At 36.6% G+C, this 15,619-nt stretch overlaps 1 protein-coding gene across 6 annotated transcripts in view; it reads right to left on the minus strand.

Moving 5' to 3' along the window:
- SVEP1 (sushi, von Willebrand factor type A, EGF and pentraxin domain containing 1) overlaps nucleotides 1-15,619 on the minus strand; it is a 202,477-nt gene that overhangs the window by 109,343 nt on the left and 77,515 nt on the right. For all 6 annotated transcript variants that reach the window (XR_008509939.2, XM_009244733.4, XM_054520420.2 and 3 more), the window contains exons 7-9: nucleotides 12,793-12,990; nucleotides 10,570-10,688; nucleotides 3,395-3,524 (exon numbers count right to left, since the gene is read on the minus strand). Coding sequence is in view for 5 of the 6 variants with exons in the window: in XM_009244733.4 (XP_009243008.4) it covers nucleotides 3,395-3,524; nucleotides 10,570-10,688; nucleotides 12,793-12,990 (447 nt within the window). In the remaining variant the exon portion in view is untranslated. The remainder of the gene's footprint in view (nucleotides 1-3,394; nucleotides 3,525-10,569; nucleotides 10,689-12,792; nucleotides 12,991-15,619) is intronic.

A 15,619-nucleotide genomic window follows, 5' to 3' on the forward strand; every position in this document is an offset into this window, starting at 1 on the left:
CAGTAAGGCTCAGTCAATTACTGTCAAAAGAATTGGAGGTGCCAGCAGATGTACTGTCTCTAAAGGAGAGGGAGAGCCCACTTCAAAGCAAGTGAGACAGCACTCTGCGGCAGCCAAGGAGAAGCATTCCTGGCTTGCCTCTCATTTATCAGGGTGACACCAACACCCTGAAGAAAATAAGAAAAATGTAAGCTTTGGTGTATTTTCTTTCTCTCTCTCTGTCCCTTTCTGTCTCTCTCTCTCTCACTCCCTGTGTCCCTCTCTGCTTCTGCTTCCTTCTTCCCCTGCTTTATCTTCCTTCTCCTTCCTTCTCTTTCTCTCTCTCTCTCTTTTTTTTTTTCTAGGTGGAGTCTCTCTCTGTCGCCCAGGCTGGAGTGCAGTGGCGTGATCTTGGCTTACTGCAACCTCCGTCTCCCGGATTAAAGCAATTCTCCTGCTTCATTCTCCTGAATAGCTGAGAATACAGGCATGCGCCACCACACCCAGCTAATTTTTGTATTTTTAGTAGCGATAGTGTTTCAACATGTTGGCCAGGCTGGTCTCGAGCTCCTGACCTCAGGTGATTCATCTGCCTCGGCCTCCCAATGTGTTGGGATTACAGGTGTGAGCCACCACACCTGGACCTTCTCTCTCTCTCTCTCTCTCTCTCTCTCTCTCTCTCTCTCTTTCTCTCTTTGAGAAGGAGTTTTGCTCTTGTTGCCCAGGCTGGAGTGCAATGGTGCGATCTTGGCTCAACGCAACCTCCGCCTCCTAGGTTTAAGCAATTCTCCTGCCTCAGTCTCCTGAGTAGCTGGGATTACAGGCATGTGCCACCACACCTGGCTAATTTTGTATTTTTAGTAGAGATGGGGTTTCTCCACATTGGTCAGGCTGGTCTGGAACTCTCCACCTCAGGTGATCTGCCTGGCTCAGCCTCCCAAAGTGCTGGTATTACAGGGTGAGCCACCAAGCCTGGCCCTCTCTCTTTCATAATTTGGGAATTCAGTTAAAGTCTAGTAGTCACTCGAGTACACATTTAACATTTCACTATGCGGACTCTTCATTACGAAAAATTAAAACTTGGCAAACTCTTCAACCACATTTCCAAGTCTAAAATCAATGTGTCAGATTTTTGAGAATCCAACATATTTTTCATGCAAATGGTAAAGTTCATGTTTAAAACAACACTGAAAAAGGAATTTTTAAAAACTAAGCATTGTGAAATAGTCTGATTTTTACTGGATTTCTTTCATCTACTTTTACCAAAACCTGTAATGTATAGGGTAAGGAACCAGTTTAATATACGTTAGTTGTTTCAATAAGTTATGTAACATTTTTAAAACAAAATGAATTTAACGTAGTGAATTTTAAAATAAACATAAGAAAAATAGACCTGAGATAAATGTTGCAAAATGTCAGTATGTTGTCATCTAGCTTTCACACAGAGCTTAAAGTATGGCAGGCACTAGATCAAGTGGTTTATATATTACCGCAAATTAAAAATCTCACAATGAGGTAATACATTCATTACTTTTATTTTTGGATAAAGAAATTGAGGTATAGAGCAGCAACTGGTCCCCTTGACTTTAAGTGGTGGAGATGAACATGAACCCAACCAGCTTGGGTTCAGAGCCCATGCTCTTGTCCATTACAGATTGCTACATAGCCAACCTCTCCATGTATTTTGTTTTGGTAATGAGGAGAAGACCAATTGAGAGATGATAACAGTAAACCAGGCTCAAAAGATTTCAAAGGACTGATCTGCAGTGGTGGTTCTGAGGATGGAGAGAATGGGACAAACTTCAGAGATATCAAGTAGGTGAAACCAACAGCACCTGATACCTTCTTGGATATTGGTGAGAGGGCAGGGAGTCAAGCATGATTCCAATGTTTTTGCTTGGTAGTTAGGTGGTTGGTTGTGTCCTTTTCTGAGCTAGGAAATAATTTAGGTTTGGGTGAGTTTGAAATGCCTGTGAGACATTAATATAGGGAAAGTCCAGGAGGCTTTCAGAGTCCAGTTTGGATTCCAGAAAAGAGATTCGAACTGGAAATAGGAATATGAGTTGTCAGTTAACAAAATCACTCAGGAAAACTACAGAGAGAGAAAGAGAAGACCAGGGCTGAAACCCTAGAGATGATCAACATTTGAGAATTAGCCTGAGGAAGAGAAGCCTACAAAAGAGATAAAGAAGGTTAGGTAAAAATAATGGAGGGAAAAAAAAGACGGGAAAGACTAACATCATAGAAGCTAAGGGAAGGAAAAAGTTTTGGTAAGAAGTGTGTGGTTAATAATGTAAAACATAGCTGGGTGTGGTGGCTCACACCTATAATCCCAGCATTTTGGGAGGCCAATGTGAGAGGATCACTTGAGGCCAGGAGTTTGAGACCAGTCTGGGAACACAGTGAGACCTTGTCTCTACAAAATAAAAAAAAAAAAAAAAAAAAAAACAAATTAGCTGGGTGTGGTGGCACATGCCTGTAGTCCCAGCTATTTGGAAGGCTAAGGCAGGAGGATTGCTTGAGCCTAGGAATTTGAGGCTGCAGTGAGCTATGATTGTGGCACAGCACTCACTCCAGCCTGGAGGACGGAGTGAGACCCTGTCTCTGAAAAAAATTAAATAAATGTAAAATATGAGGAAAGATTATGTAAAATTGGACCAGAAAGTGTGCAGAGTAACACCAGAGATCATTGGTGACTTTGATGACAGTAGTTTATATGAGTGAAGGGGACAGAAGCCAGACTTGGGTGACTCAGAATAAACGGCAATTAAGCAGAAAGACATGGCAAGCATTGGGAACTTTCATGTGGGCTCATATGGGAGGAAATCAAAGAGAAGTGGTGATAGTTAAACGGTATGTAGTTTTCAAACAGGGAGTGCTTTGAGCAAGTTTCAACGCCAGTTAGAAGAATCAGTGACAAGGGAGTTGTTGATCATAAAGGAGAATTAGTCTCTGGGGTTCTGGATTGCTTTCACAAACCTGCCCAAATGATTCAATGAAGACTTACTGTATTAGTCTGTTCTCATGCTGCTAATAAAGACATACCCAAGACTGAGTAATTTATAAAGGAAAGAGGTTTAATGGACTCACAGATCCACATGGCTGGGGAGGCCTCACAATCATGGCAGAAAGCAAAGAAGGAGCAAAGCTACGTCTTACCTGGTGGCAGGCAAGAGAGCATGCCCTTGCCTCTTTACAAGAATTTACAAGGCTTAAGAATTTACAAGGGAACTCCCCCTTATAAAACCATCAGATATTGTGAGACTTATTCACTATCATGAGGACAGCATGGGAAAGACCCACCTCTATGATTCAATTACCTCCCACTGGGTCCTTCTCACGACACATGGGAATTATGGGAGCCACAATTCAAGATGACATTTGGATGGGGAAACAACCAAACTATATCACTTACCAATAACCTTGATATGGAAAATGCAGCTGGCTTGGTTGCCGGATAGGTCAGTTGCCGTGTATACGATAGCAACATCTCCAATTGGGAAAAGGTAAGGTGGGGTGAAAGCTGGATGAACGTGGATTGACACCTTTTGGAGATACACAAGTATTTTGAAAGTTAATGTCAAAAGTGCATTTATTCTTTTCTGATCTATATATTACTAGTAATGTTAACAATGATACAATATTTCACATACAGGAAAGGAAAAAGGCACAGCTTTCCGGCATATTTCTTTCCAGATTATTCTATTTACATGATTTATAGAATTGGCACACATATGAAATGTTTCTCCTTGTTTTTTAAACATAATACCTGAAAACATCTTTTATGCTCTTAGGTAGTCTTTGAAACTTAAGATGACTCTTAAAGGTTTCCATAATGTTGTATAGGATAAATATAATTTAAGAAAAACCTGTTGAAGGACATTAGTTTGACCCAAACATTTCCATTGTAAACAGTTTTGAACAGATAATTTAAACATATTTTTTCTTCTTCTTTTCTTTATTGATGCATAATAGATGTACATAGTTTCAAGGTACATGTAATAATTTCACACATTCATATAATTTATAAAGATCAAATCAGTGCACTTCAGATAACCATCACCTTAAATATTTATCTTTTCTCTATGCTGGAACCTTTAAAATTCTTCTCTTCTAGCTATTTTGGAATATACGATCGATTATTGTAAACTATGGTCACCCTACTGATCTATGTAAGACAAGGTCTTATGACTTCTATCAAAACATATATTCCTACCCATTAATTCTCTTCTCTTATCTCTCCCTCCCCCACCTTTCTTGGCCTCTGATAACAACCAGTCTACTCTCTATCTTAATGAGATCCACTTTTTTTTTTAGCTCTCACCTGAGATATTTGTCTTTCTGTGCTTGGCTTATTTTGCTTATTTATTATTTCCTTGTAATAGAGTTCCATGAACAGAATTATTAAACCAAACCATTAACATTTTATTAGTAGATAATATAAAACTTATTTCCAAATGCATGGTAACAATTCATATTCCCACTGTCAACCACATTTTCTGATCTATATTAAACATCATCAATTTTTGGTAAGTCAAAAATCTGGCACCAGGTCATTGTTTTAATGAACTGTTTCTTAATGCCATATGCTAAGATTAAATTATCAAGTTTGCATGTATTTTTTACTTCTTGAATTGTATGTTTATTTTCTTCATCCATTGAAAATTGATAAATTTCCTTTTCACTGTAGTTTTAAAAATATTTCAATTAAGATTAGAAAGCTATTCATGAAGTGATTTGATAAGCATCCAAATATATTTGATGGTAGTTTTTTTTAATGATTTAAGCTATAATTTGGAAATATATTTTCTGTGTGGTATGATTTGAGAGTATAACTTTACATCTTAAAAATCACTCACTGATTCCCCTTTATGATATTTTAAAATCCATCTATTATGAAATAGTACTGCACCATTCTGTTTATTTTTATTTTATTAAATATTTTGATTTCTGATAGACCCAGTTGTTTCTTATTATTCTTTTCAATACGTTAATCTAGGTATTCTTCTACTTTCCATTACAGAATCACTTTTCATGCTCAAAAATATATTAACAGTACCTTTGAAATACATTTATTCTATAAATATTTTGCTTTTTAATTTTTTTCTTTCAGAAAAACTAGAATGAAATATTTTGCTTTTTAATCTACAAATATGGCATGTATTTCCATTTGATTTCATTATTTCACCTGCCAATGTTTTATATTTTCCTTTAAGGTGCCATTTACCCTTCTTTTTAAATAGAAACCTAAATATTTTACATTTTATCTTGCATTGTAAGTAGAATCCCTTTTTAACATATTTTAGTAACCTATTACTATATATAGCATTACATATTTTATAGAATGGGGTGTGTGTGTGTGTGTGTGTGTGTGTGTGTGTGTGAATTTATCTTTATCTTCGTAGTCAAATAGTTATTTTGCTCCAGGAAATTAAATCAGGGATACAAAGAGTAAGTTTAAAAGTCTCATTCAGGACACAGAGGAAAACTTAGAGTACAAATCATGGAATAGATAATAGACATACAGAACAGAAATTAGAGATATAACTTACGAATCATCAGTGTTCCTAAAAAAAAAACAGAATGAATGGAATAGGAAAAATGTTCTAAGATATAGAAGAAAACTTTGATTTGAAGAAAGCTATGACTGTACATAAAAAGGACTCTTGATGTACCACAGTTGATAAAGAACAATCATCACTTAAACAAATCCCAGGTAACTTAATGTACAATAAAAAATTCCCACAGCATTCAGGAAGAAAAAAAAAGCAGATTATCTAAAAAAAGATAATAATCAGCCTATATTATCTTTCTCTTAGTCATTAAATGCTAGTCTGGAAATAAAAGATGTTCTTGTATATGCAAAGGCTTAATAAATATACCACCTGTATATACTTTTTCTGAAAGAATGGATTTTGAACCTACCAAATGAGATGAATCACAACAACTCCCTCCAAAGAGAGAAAAGTAATGGTGTGAAGAACTGTCAGCAAACACCAAAAGTATGTAAACACATACTCGGTCTGAAAAATTGTGGTTGTTAGGATTCAAGTGTTATCAAAGATTTTTGAAGGGATGTAAAAAAAACTATATTAATTAATCTATAATAAATTAGAATAAGAATCCCAGATTATGTCAACAAACTATAAGCGGCTGAAAAGTTAAACTGATGATAATTTACTCCTTTTACTTGGGTGAAATGCAATAGATACTCTTACTTTTTTGCCACAGATAATCGTGTAATGAAAGGCTTATGCATGTTTTTAAAACTTTATTAAAAAGACTATATTCCTTCCATATATAATTGCAGCTACAGTCCTAAAGCTGAAGAGTATAAAGGTTAAGTAATCGCATATTCTAAAGAGAGCTCCTAAAAGAATGGAAAAATCACCAGGAGGCTGACACAGAGTGGCTGGATATATATATTTCATATATATACATGAAATAGGAGAACTGACTTGGGTAGAGTGTTGGGACATTTCCCCTGTCTTCTCCATGGGGCAAGGAATGGGGAGGAATACTGCCTTAAACCAAGCGGCAGGGCTTCAGACAACCACTCATAGAACATTGGCAGGGGGCAGGGGGTGCCTATAGAAAAGGGAGACCAGCATCCCATTCCCAGGCTGGATGCTTGCTGGGCAGTAGAAATCCACAGATTCACCCCAATGTGAGGAGTGCTAGGTGAGGCTGACACCCATGCCTTGGAGTTTAGGGGCATATATGAAAGTAGACAGGTGGCTGCATCTCTCCTGGTGAATGTTGAAGACAGGGGGCTTATTTGAGCAATATGGACAGACTGGGAGGAAGGCTGTTCTGAAAATGGGTCAGCCTGCACTCCCAGTTTTTGGCATGGTGAAATGACATAGGCTGAAAGGAGAGATGGCAGTACTTGAGTTGTTCTGCCCTACACTCTGCTCTAGGGGTTTTGAGAGGTTGTGGGATGTATGACAGGGCTTGGAGCTAACGGGAAGGGCAGAAGGGGTCCTGTCAGAATGCACCTTCATGGCAGGGAACTGTAAGGGGTTGGGGAGGGGGTGGTGCTCCTACAGGGCCTCCTGCAGAATCTGCACATGGACTGCACAAGAGAGACTTTTTTTTTTTTTTTTTTTTTGCTTCTCAGAGTGCATCAGCAATACAGAGAGGGCCACACAGCCTTAAACAAATGAAAGACTTTTGAACCTTTCCTCAAAAATACTCCTTTCCCAGCTGTGTTCATTTCCTATTGTTTCCATAGCAAATTCCTAAAAATGTGGCAGCTTAAAACAACAAAAATGGGCCATGCCTGTAATCCCAGCACTTTGGGAGGCCGAGGCAGGAGATCACTGGGTCAGGAGTTTGAGACCAGGCTGGCCAACATGGTGAAAACCCGTCTCTACTAAAAATACAAAAAATAGCTTGACGTGGTGGCACTTGCCTGTAAGCCCAGCTACTTGGGAGGCTGAGGTAGGAGAATCGCTTAAACCTGGGAGGTGGAGGCTGCAGTGAGCTGAGATCATGCCACTGCACTCCGGCCTGGGGACAGAGCAAGACTCTGTCTCAAACAAACAAACAAACAAAAAGCAAAAAACAAAACCAACAAAAATGTATTATCTTGTGGTCTTATAGGTTAGAGACACTGATGGGTCTTACAGGGTTGAAATGAAAGTGTTAGTAGGGCCGAGTTCCTTTCTGGAGGCTCTGAGGGAGAATCTGTTTCCTTGCCTCTTCTAGCTTTTAGAGGCTGCCTGCATGGTCCTCCTCCTCTAGCTTCAAAGCCACTGATGGCAGGTTGAGTCCTTCTCTCTGCATATCTCTCAAATCATCGCTCTGTAACCACAGCTGGGAAAGGTACTTCTCTTTTAAGGACTCATGTGATTAAGTTGGATTCACCTGGATAACCCACGCTAATCCTCCCATCTCACAGTCCTTACTTTCATCACATCTACAAAGTTCCTTTGCTATGTAAGGAAACATATTTGCAGGTTCTAGGGATTAGGGCAAGGATATCTTTGAGGTAGCCATTTTTCTGTTTATCCCACCAGCCCTGACCCTAGAGAGGCCAGAGACAGAGACGGGGAGGCATAGAAGGAGGAAAATAGCATCAATTGCTCCTCTTTCCTCAAGTCAGTCAGGCCTCCTCTGAGCCACAAGAGGAAAAAGCTTTGAAGTGGATACAAGATTCAAGCTTTTATTTAGACAGCAAGACTCTTCTTTTTAATCCTTGAAAGTGGTTTTTAATTATGGAAAGAACTACTGGTATACCCTAGAGTAACCAAAGCTTGTGACTGTAGAATAATGGTTATTTTCTGTTGGTGCCTTTCCTAGTTCAGACTATTCAATATCAGTTACACAATTATAGTTTTGATTGCACTGTACATATAATTTAGCATCCTACTTTTCTACCAAGAAATTTCTCTTTTTGGAAATTTTCTGAGGGAATAATCAGAGACAAAAGACAAAGACTTAGTACAAGGATGTTCATGACAGCATCATGAGTTCTTTCTTTTTATTCTTTCTTACCCTGCTTTGAGTTCATGTTCTATTATTACAATAAATGTAGTGGGTTTTTTTCCCCAATTGTCTAAACTGCCTTGTTTCTCTGTCTTTTTTTTCTTTCAAACCTCTACATTATAAAGAAACCCAATTATTTACTTTTTTCATGCCTGTGCTAGAGAATCACATCAATTTTGGAGAAATTCACACAGTAGTGCAGATTAATCTCTCTATAAGTTTATGATCACAAAACTCAAATGGACCCCCAACGGTAGCCAAATAATCCTAATATATTTCTCTGGTCTGTTCACTCTCCTTCTCAGAATGAGTTTTTCAAAACTTCTCAATTCTCCTAAAACTTCAAAACTCTCTTACTTATTCCCTTTAGTTATGCTTCAGGTCTGATCACTTTCTGAACAGAAGCCATTCACAATGAATTGCCCCCTCTTTTCCTTGTATATTCAACTTCTCCATCTCAATTGGTTCTCTCCATTTCTATTTTTATTCTTTTAAGCACATTCAAGTTCTTCCCCCATGTGGTAGGCTGAATAATGGCCCCACAAAGATCATCCATGTTCTAATCCTTGGAGCCTGTGAATACGTTATCTTACATGGTAAAAGGGACTTCGCAGAATGACTAAATTAAGAATCTTAAAATTAGGAGATTCTCTTGAGTTATCCGGATGGGCTCAATGTAATCTCAAGGGTCCTTATAAGGGGAAGGCAGGAGGGTCAGAGTGAAAATAAAAAGATGTGGTGGAAATATCACACATGAGAGACTGCAAATCACCTGAAGTGCATTCAGCCCTAGAAATCACATTTGCCCTTTTCAAACCAGATTTAAAAGCTACCTTGATTGTAAGTATATTCAACACAATGATCGGAACAGTTATTTTTTCCATGTTGCGCTCTACATCCCCCCACCTCCAATCTATCCTGATTGGTACAACTTATATATATTTACAGGTAAGTGTAGGAATAGCATAATATTTAAGTGCATCTTAATGTGTATGAATACTAACCATGTACATATAAGAGGAATTAAAATTCCTAAATGACTATTTTTCTAACATCTGATGGATGATTATTTCAAGCCACTATACAAAGAAAATTAAAATATTGTGTTCTGAATAATGCTGGATTTAGACAAGCTTGAAGAAGAAACACCAATGCTATCTCTTTCTGACTGAAAAATACACAATCATTTTGGGCCCATATTTTAAAAGATAGGTTCATAAATAGGAATTAGGATTGATTCCACATCTTTTCTTTTCTTAAAAGATCCTCAGAACCTAGTAAAGGGCAAAGAATTCTTAGTCAAGTAATCTTAGTGGCTACAATAATACAACAAATCCATAGAATGAAAAGTTTCTGGTTTTGAGGATTTTATCTGAGATTTCTAATTAAAAATTCAAGGTTGATCATTATTCTATCAGATGCAGCATTCACATTTATGAGTAGAGTTTATACACAAAGAGTATTGTGATGGTTAATATTGAGCGTCAACTTGATTGGATTGAAGGATATGAAGTATTGTTCCTGGGTGTGTCTGTGAGGGTGTTGCCAAAGATTAACATTTGAGGAGGACTGAAGAGGCAGACCCACCATCAGTCTGGGTGGGCACAATCTAATCAGCTGCCAGCTCGGCTAGAATAAAGCAGGCAGAGGAAGGTGAGAAGAGCAGACCTGCTGAGTCTTCCAGCCTTCATCTTTCTCCTGTGCTGGCTGCTTTCTGCCCTTGAACATCAGACTCCAAGTTCTTCAGCTTTTGGACTCTTGTACTTATATCAGTGGTTTGTCAGGAGTTCTTGGGCCTTTGGCCACTAACTGAAGGCTGCACTATTGGCTTCCCCACTTTTGAGGTTTTGGGACTTGGACTGACTTCCTTGCTCCTCAGCTTGCAGATGGCCTATTGTGGAACTTCACCTTGTGATGGTGTGAGTCAATAGGCCTTAATAAACTCCCTTTCGTATATACATCTATCCTATTAGTTCTGTCCCTCTAGAGAACCCTAATAGAAGTATTATCATGAGCATATTCGTAAGTCTTCAACACACATATCTGTAGTATATTTAGAATTCATTTGAAAAAGGATGCACATAATTGCGCAAACCTTACCTTTTCACCAGAGTTGTCTTTAGCTGTTGGAATCTGCCAGGTAACATTGGCAGAATCTTGCTGTTCCAGAGTCTTAGCTTCTATGTCCTTAGGACAGTTGATTTGAGGAGCCTCCACGTCTAACTCAGAAAATACACAAGTAGATTAATACACTGATATGTGGTCCTAGATCATTTAAGGAAGAGGTACATATCTAGTTATATTAATACATTGTGATACATTTGTACATCCCAGTTACTGATTGTTCGGAATCTGCACCTGCTTTCCTGATCATTTATCTCAGCATGACTTACGAGCCCAATCCTGAACTGGTACCTATTGACCTCTTAGCCTCATTTCTTCCTTTTCTCCTACAGGAATTCACTCTCCACATTGAGTTACTGTCAGGCCATCACCTTTCTTTTACCTGGGCCCTTGCCTATGTTCTTTTATTTGACTGAATTAGTGCCCTCTTCTCCCTTTACCTGGATGTCTGGTACTTGCTCTTGAACTCTCAGCTTAGACACAGCTCCTCAGGAAGCTCTTGCTGATTCTCCAGGCCCATTTGAAGTGCCCACTCCACAAGTTCCCATAGCCCTCTGGACTTCCCAACCATAAAGCTCAACAAGCTATTTTGAAATTGAATTTTCTCCCCCAATAGAATTTAAGTTATTTGAAGGTCAGGATGTCTTGCCCCACCGTCTTATATGGTACCTGGCATATAATAGGAGCTTGAAAAATATTTTTTGAATGAAATAAATTAAAAAATGAATGTTGACTGTGACAGGAAGGAACTACACTTGAAAACGAGGCTGTCAAGTAGAATTAACTAGCAGAAACTGAAATGTACTGTCAAAGCAAACAACAAATTAAAGCCAATGATATTTTTTACTTATACTATGGTGCTGAATTAGACATGCTAACATTACACAGATGCACACCAGTCATGGTAGTGCTAAGTTTTTGTTATATGATGAAATATATCTTTTATTTTAATTTATGTTAAATTAGGTCTTCTATAACTTCTGGCTGAATATATCTGAATTGATTTCATTGTGTCTCATGTCTTCTGTTTCTTCAAAATTTTATTCAATTTATATTTTCTTTTTCTCAAAGGGTCTTATACTTGGACAACTTTCTCCCACAGGAACACATAGTAGCATATTAACTCTGAAAAAAATTTTTTTAAAGTATTTGATTTTTCATTCATGCTTAAACAATAGCTTGACTGGACCTGGAATCTAAAGTTTATATTTATTTGCTCTCCATATCCTCTACACATTGCTACATTTCCTTGTGGCATTTAAAGTTATAAATGAGATATGTAACGTGAGTCTAATTCTTGTTTCTTTTGTGCAACTTCTTTCTCCATGAAAAGTTATTTAAGATTTTTCCATTAACTCTGCAACTCAGAAATTTCACTAGGAGTAGTCAAAGTATGCCAACCCAACACTCAGGAGTTATTTGTGATCTAAAGGATTAAGCCATTCTCTATCTCAGAGAAATTTTCTTCTCTTGGTAGAGAAATTCTTCTCCATCTCCTCTCCTCTCTCCTTCTGGAACTCCTTATTAAATGGACATTGGGGTTTTTCCTTCTGTCACTGGCATCCCTCAACTTCCATCTTTTTCGTTTGATCAATTGGGAAATTCAAGCACTTTCTTTGTTTACTCATTCAGTTCTCCATTGTGAGGAAACTCTCAGTTCGGTCTTTTAAATTACTAATATAGTTTTCAACAGCATTCATTCCATTCATCTGCCCTTGTCCTTCTCTTAGAGATAGTTAGGACATTTTTTACTTCTAAGAACTCTTTTTTGTTTTCAATAACTCCTTTTTCATAGTGGTCTGCTCTTGTTGCAGGGAAAATGGCAATGTCCTCTTGTGAATGGAATATGATGCCAGGTTTCAAAGTGCTGATGGCTTCTTTTTGAAAATCAATTCAGTCTCATCTGCTTTATATAGACCAAGACTTCCCTAAAGATTTTAGGTCTTATGGAAAACTTACCTGATTTTCAGCTCTACTATTTTCCTTATTTGTGTATTTCTTCTGTCATTGTCTGGCATTTTGTAATCAGATTTTGTAAATCCACCACTTTGAACCAGAAATCCTCATAGAGGATATTGGGGTAGCACCTACCATATTATCACGGGTTTGCAGCAAAAGTTGCAAAGGATTGTCCTATACTGCACCCATATGGCATTATTAAAAAATTTGATTTTTAACCTGACTAGTGTAGAGACCTACCTTTACACACAGCTGCCTGAACTCCGACATTCCATTTTCCAGAAGTGGTACATCTCAGCATTTCTTTGACTCCAGATAAAATGAACCCTTGGCGGCAACTTACATAGCAGATCGTCCCAAATTTGGCTGGCTGCTTGCCACAGTTGTGGGGGGATATGATGACATCTTTGGGTGTCTGAAAGGTGGAACAGTGGCGCTCTACGGTAGGGAAACAGAGAGAATGTTATTTGTGTTCCCACAAACTGGAAATGCCACGGATTCTTTTTACACAAGAAAAATGCAATTATGCTGCCTTAGGATTTACATAAATTGCTAAATGATAACTATATATGACATTGAATGTATAACGTATTGTAAATAACACTAACCTATACCTCTTTAGTTATCTTTTGCTATTTTTGCCAGTGCATCAAAACTTTCAAAAACTTCTGATATTTTAATTAACACTGATTGTGACTTTTATCATTTGCTTGGAGCACATTCATTTAGTTTGCAAAATATTACTTTATGGCTTAGAAGTAGAAAGTCATAAATCGAATTCCATATTTCATGGATTAAGTGATATATTCAGCAATCTCTATTTTATGAGCTTTTTGGTGCTATTTTTAAGCAAGCATATAATGAGAAAAGTTTCTAATAGCCTTCCTAAAATCACTATGTTATATTTAGGGCCTTGACCTTGAATGCTATATTTAGCACAGAAAAAGAATAGCAGATGAATTAGGCAGAATGCAGATGGAATGGAAAATCAAGGCTAGGATTTAATACAGGGAGTGTATGTGAGAGGGGCAGTGTGTGCACACACCCATAGGCACATTTGTTTTTTGTAGTAGAGAATCTACTGGCAGCATTACTCACATCTTTAGTCTGTATTTTCCATGTTATTAGAATAGCTGAATAAATAGCTAACATTTATTCAGTACCTACTATGTGCCAGGCATTATTCTAAGCACTTTGCATGTATTATTTAATCATATGCTGTAAGAGGTATTCCAACTTACAAATGAAAACTGAGCACACTAGTAACTTTCCTAAGGTCACCTTGCAAGTAAGTGGCAAAATCTGTGTGCTACTAAACACTCCACTATCATACTTCCTCCATGAAATAATTTCTTTCCAAACTGTGCCAGCAAAAGCCATTTTTTTCCAAGAAATGGTTTGTCTCTTTATTTCTGCACAGTGTGAACTGCATGCCTGCCCAGACCTCCTAGTCTACTTTGATCAACAGGAAAATCAAAGCCAAATTTGTGGTTCGAAGATAATGACAATGTGGGACTCAGTATCCTTTATTTAGGGCTTGGCCTATATAAAGTAAGAAAATTATCCTTTTGGCTGTCAAAGTTGTTGAAAATTTTATTCTTTTTTTATTGTTTGTTTATGATACTTTCAGTAAGCGTGTCTTTAACTTTTATATAGTCTAATCTACTGAGTGTTTTTCTTTTTGAAGTATTTCCATTGCTTTTATGCTTAGTAAGTTCTGAGATTGGTTAGCATTCACTTACATATGTTAAATATATTCTCTTCTAGGTTGTAATGGTTTTATCTTTTACCTTATCTTTAAAATCTATGAAGAATTTATTTCTGTGTTCAGTGTGAATTGAAAACATAAAGGAAACTTTATTTTGTTTTGTTTTTCACAAGGAGCTAGTCAATTTTCCCCTATGATCAGTTAAATAAATTTTTTTTCTCTCAACTGACCTGTGATACTTCCTTAATTGTGATCTGTATGGCAATCCTTGCATATTCTTAATCTTTGCAGATTAAAAAAGATTTGAAAACCTGATAGAGCTACTTTCTATTTACTATTCCTATTGCTCTTCCTTTTCAAACTGATTTTAGTGATTTTTCGTTACAATATTTTTCTAGATGAACCCTAGAATCACTCCCTAATTCCAAAAGAAGGGCAAAACAGAAAATCCCTTTTAAGCTATTGAATGAGTTTGCATTCAGTGTATTACATATATATGTAATGTGTTAAGTTCTTTCCTTATGTTAATTTGGAAAGAACTTAACATAAATATATGTACTATATATTAATATAATTAATATACATATAAATTATAAAATTATAATACATAATATATAAATTATGTAGTAATATAAATATATACAAATATTAAAAATTTATATATAAATACATAATTTGGAAAGAACTTAACATTTTGAAAACATTTTATATAAATATTAAAATGTTCTTTTTATCTCTCGGTAACATTTTTCTGGTTTGCTTAATACAAGTTCCACACATTTCTATTTAAGGTTATTCTGACATATTTTATATTTTCCACAGATCTTTTGAATGTCATATTTTACCATATGTTCTATTTATCATTGTATATAGTAAAGCTGTTTGTTTTATTTTTCTTTATTTTTTCTAATCTCTGCTGGCAGATACATTTGCTATTCTTATGACTTTAATGAGCTCTCGTTGATTAGTAGATTCATTCTGTTTTGTGGTGGGGGGGCTAGGCTTGTAGTCTACAAATGATGATGATTTTCAATCCCAATATCTCTAATCTCATAATTTCTTACAAGAGCTAAAGCTTAGAGAATAGTACTAAACAATGTGAGTATATTTTTCTTTTGCCAAATTTGATAAGACTGTCTATATTGTTTCTCCATAAGTGGCTGCAGATTTAGATTGACATTTTTTATTAAGTGAGTTATATCAATATGAGTTTTAAAAAATTTTACTGAAAGTGTGTTTTAAATGATAATGAATGAATTTTTATCCTCTACTAAGCAACCATACAATTTTTTTCCAATTTGCTATAATGAAATAATTTATTATATTGATAGATTACTTAATTTTAACTCCTTTTTGCAA

The sequence above is a fragment of the Pongo abelii genome, chromosome 13 (assembly GCF_028885655.2).
Source record: "Pongo abelii isolate AG06213 chromosome 13, NHGRI_mPonAbe1-v2.0_pri, whole genome shotgun sequence".
Taxonomy (NCBI): Eukaryota; Metazoa; Chordata; class Mammalia; order Primates; family Hominidae; genus Pongo; species Pongo abelii.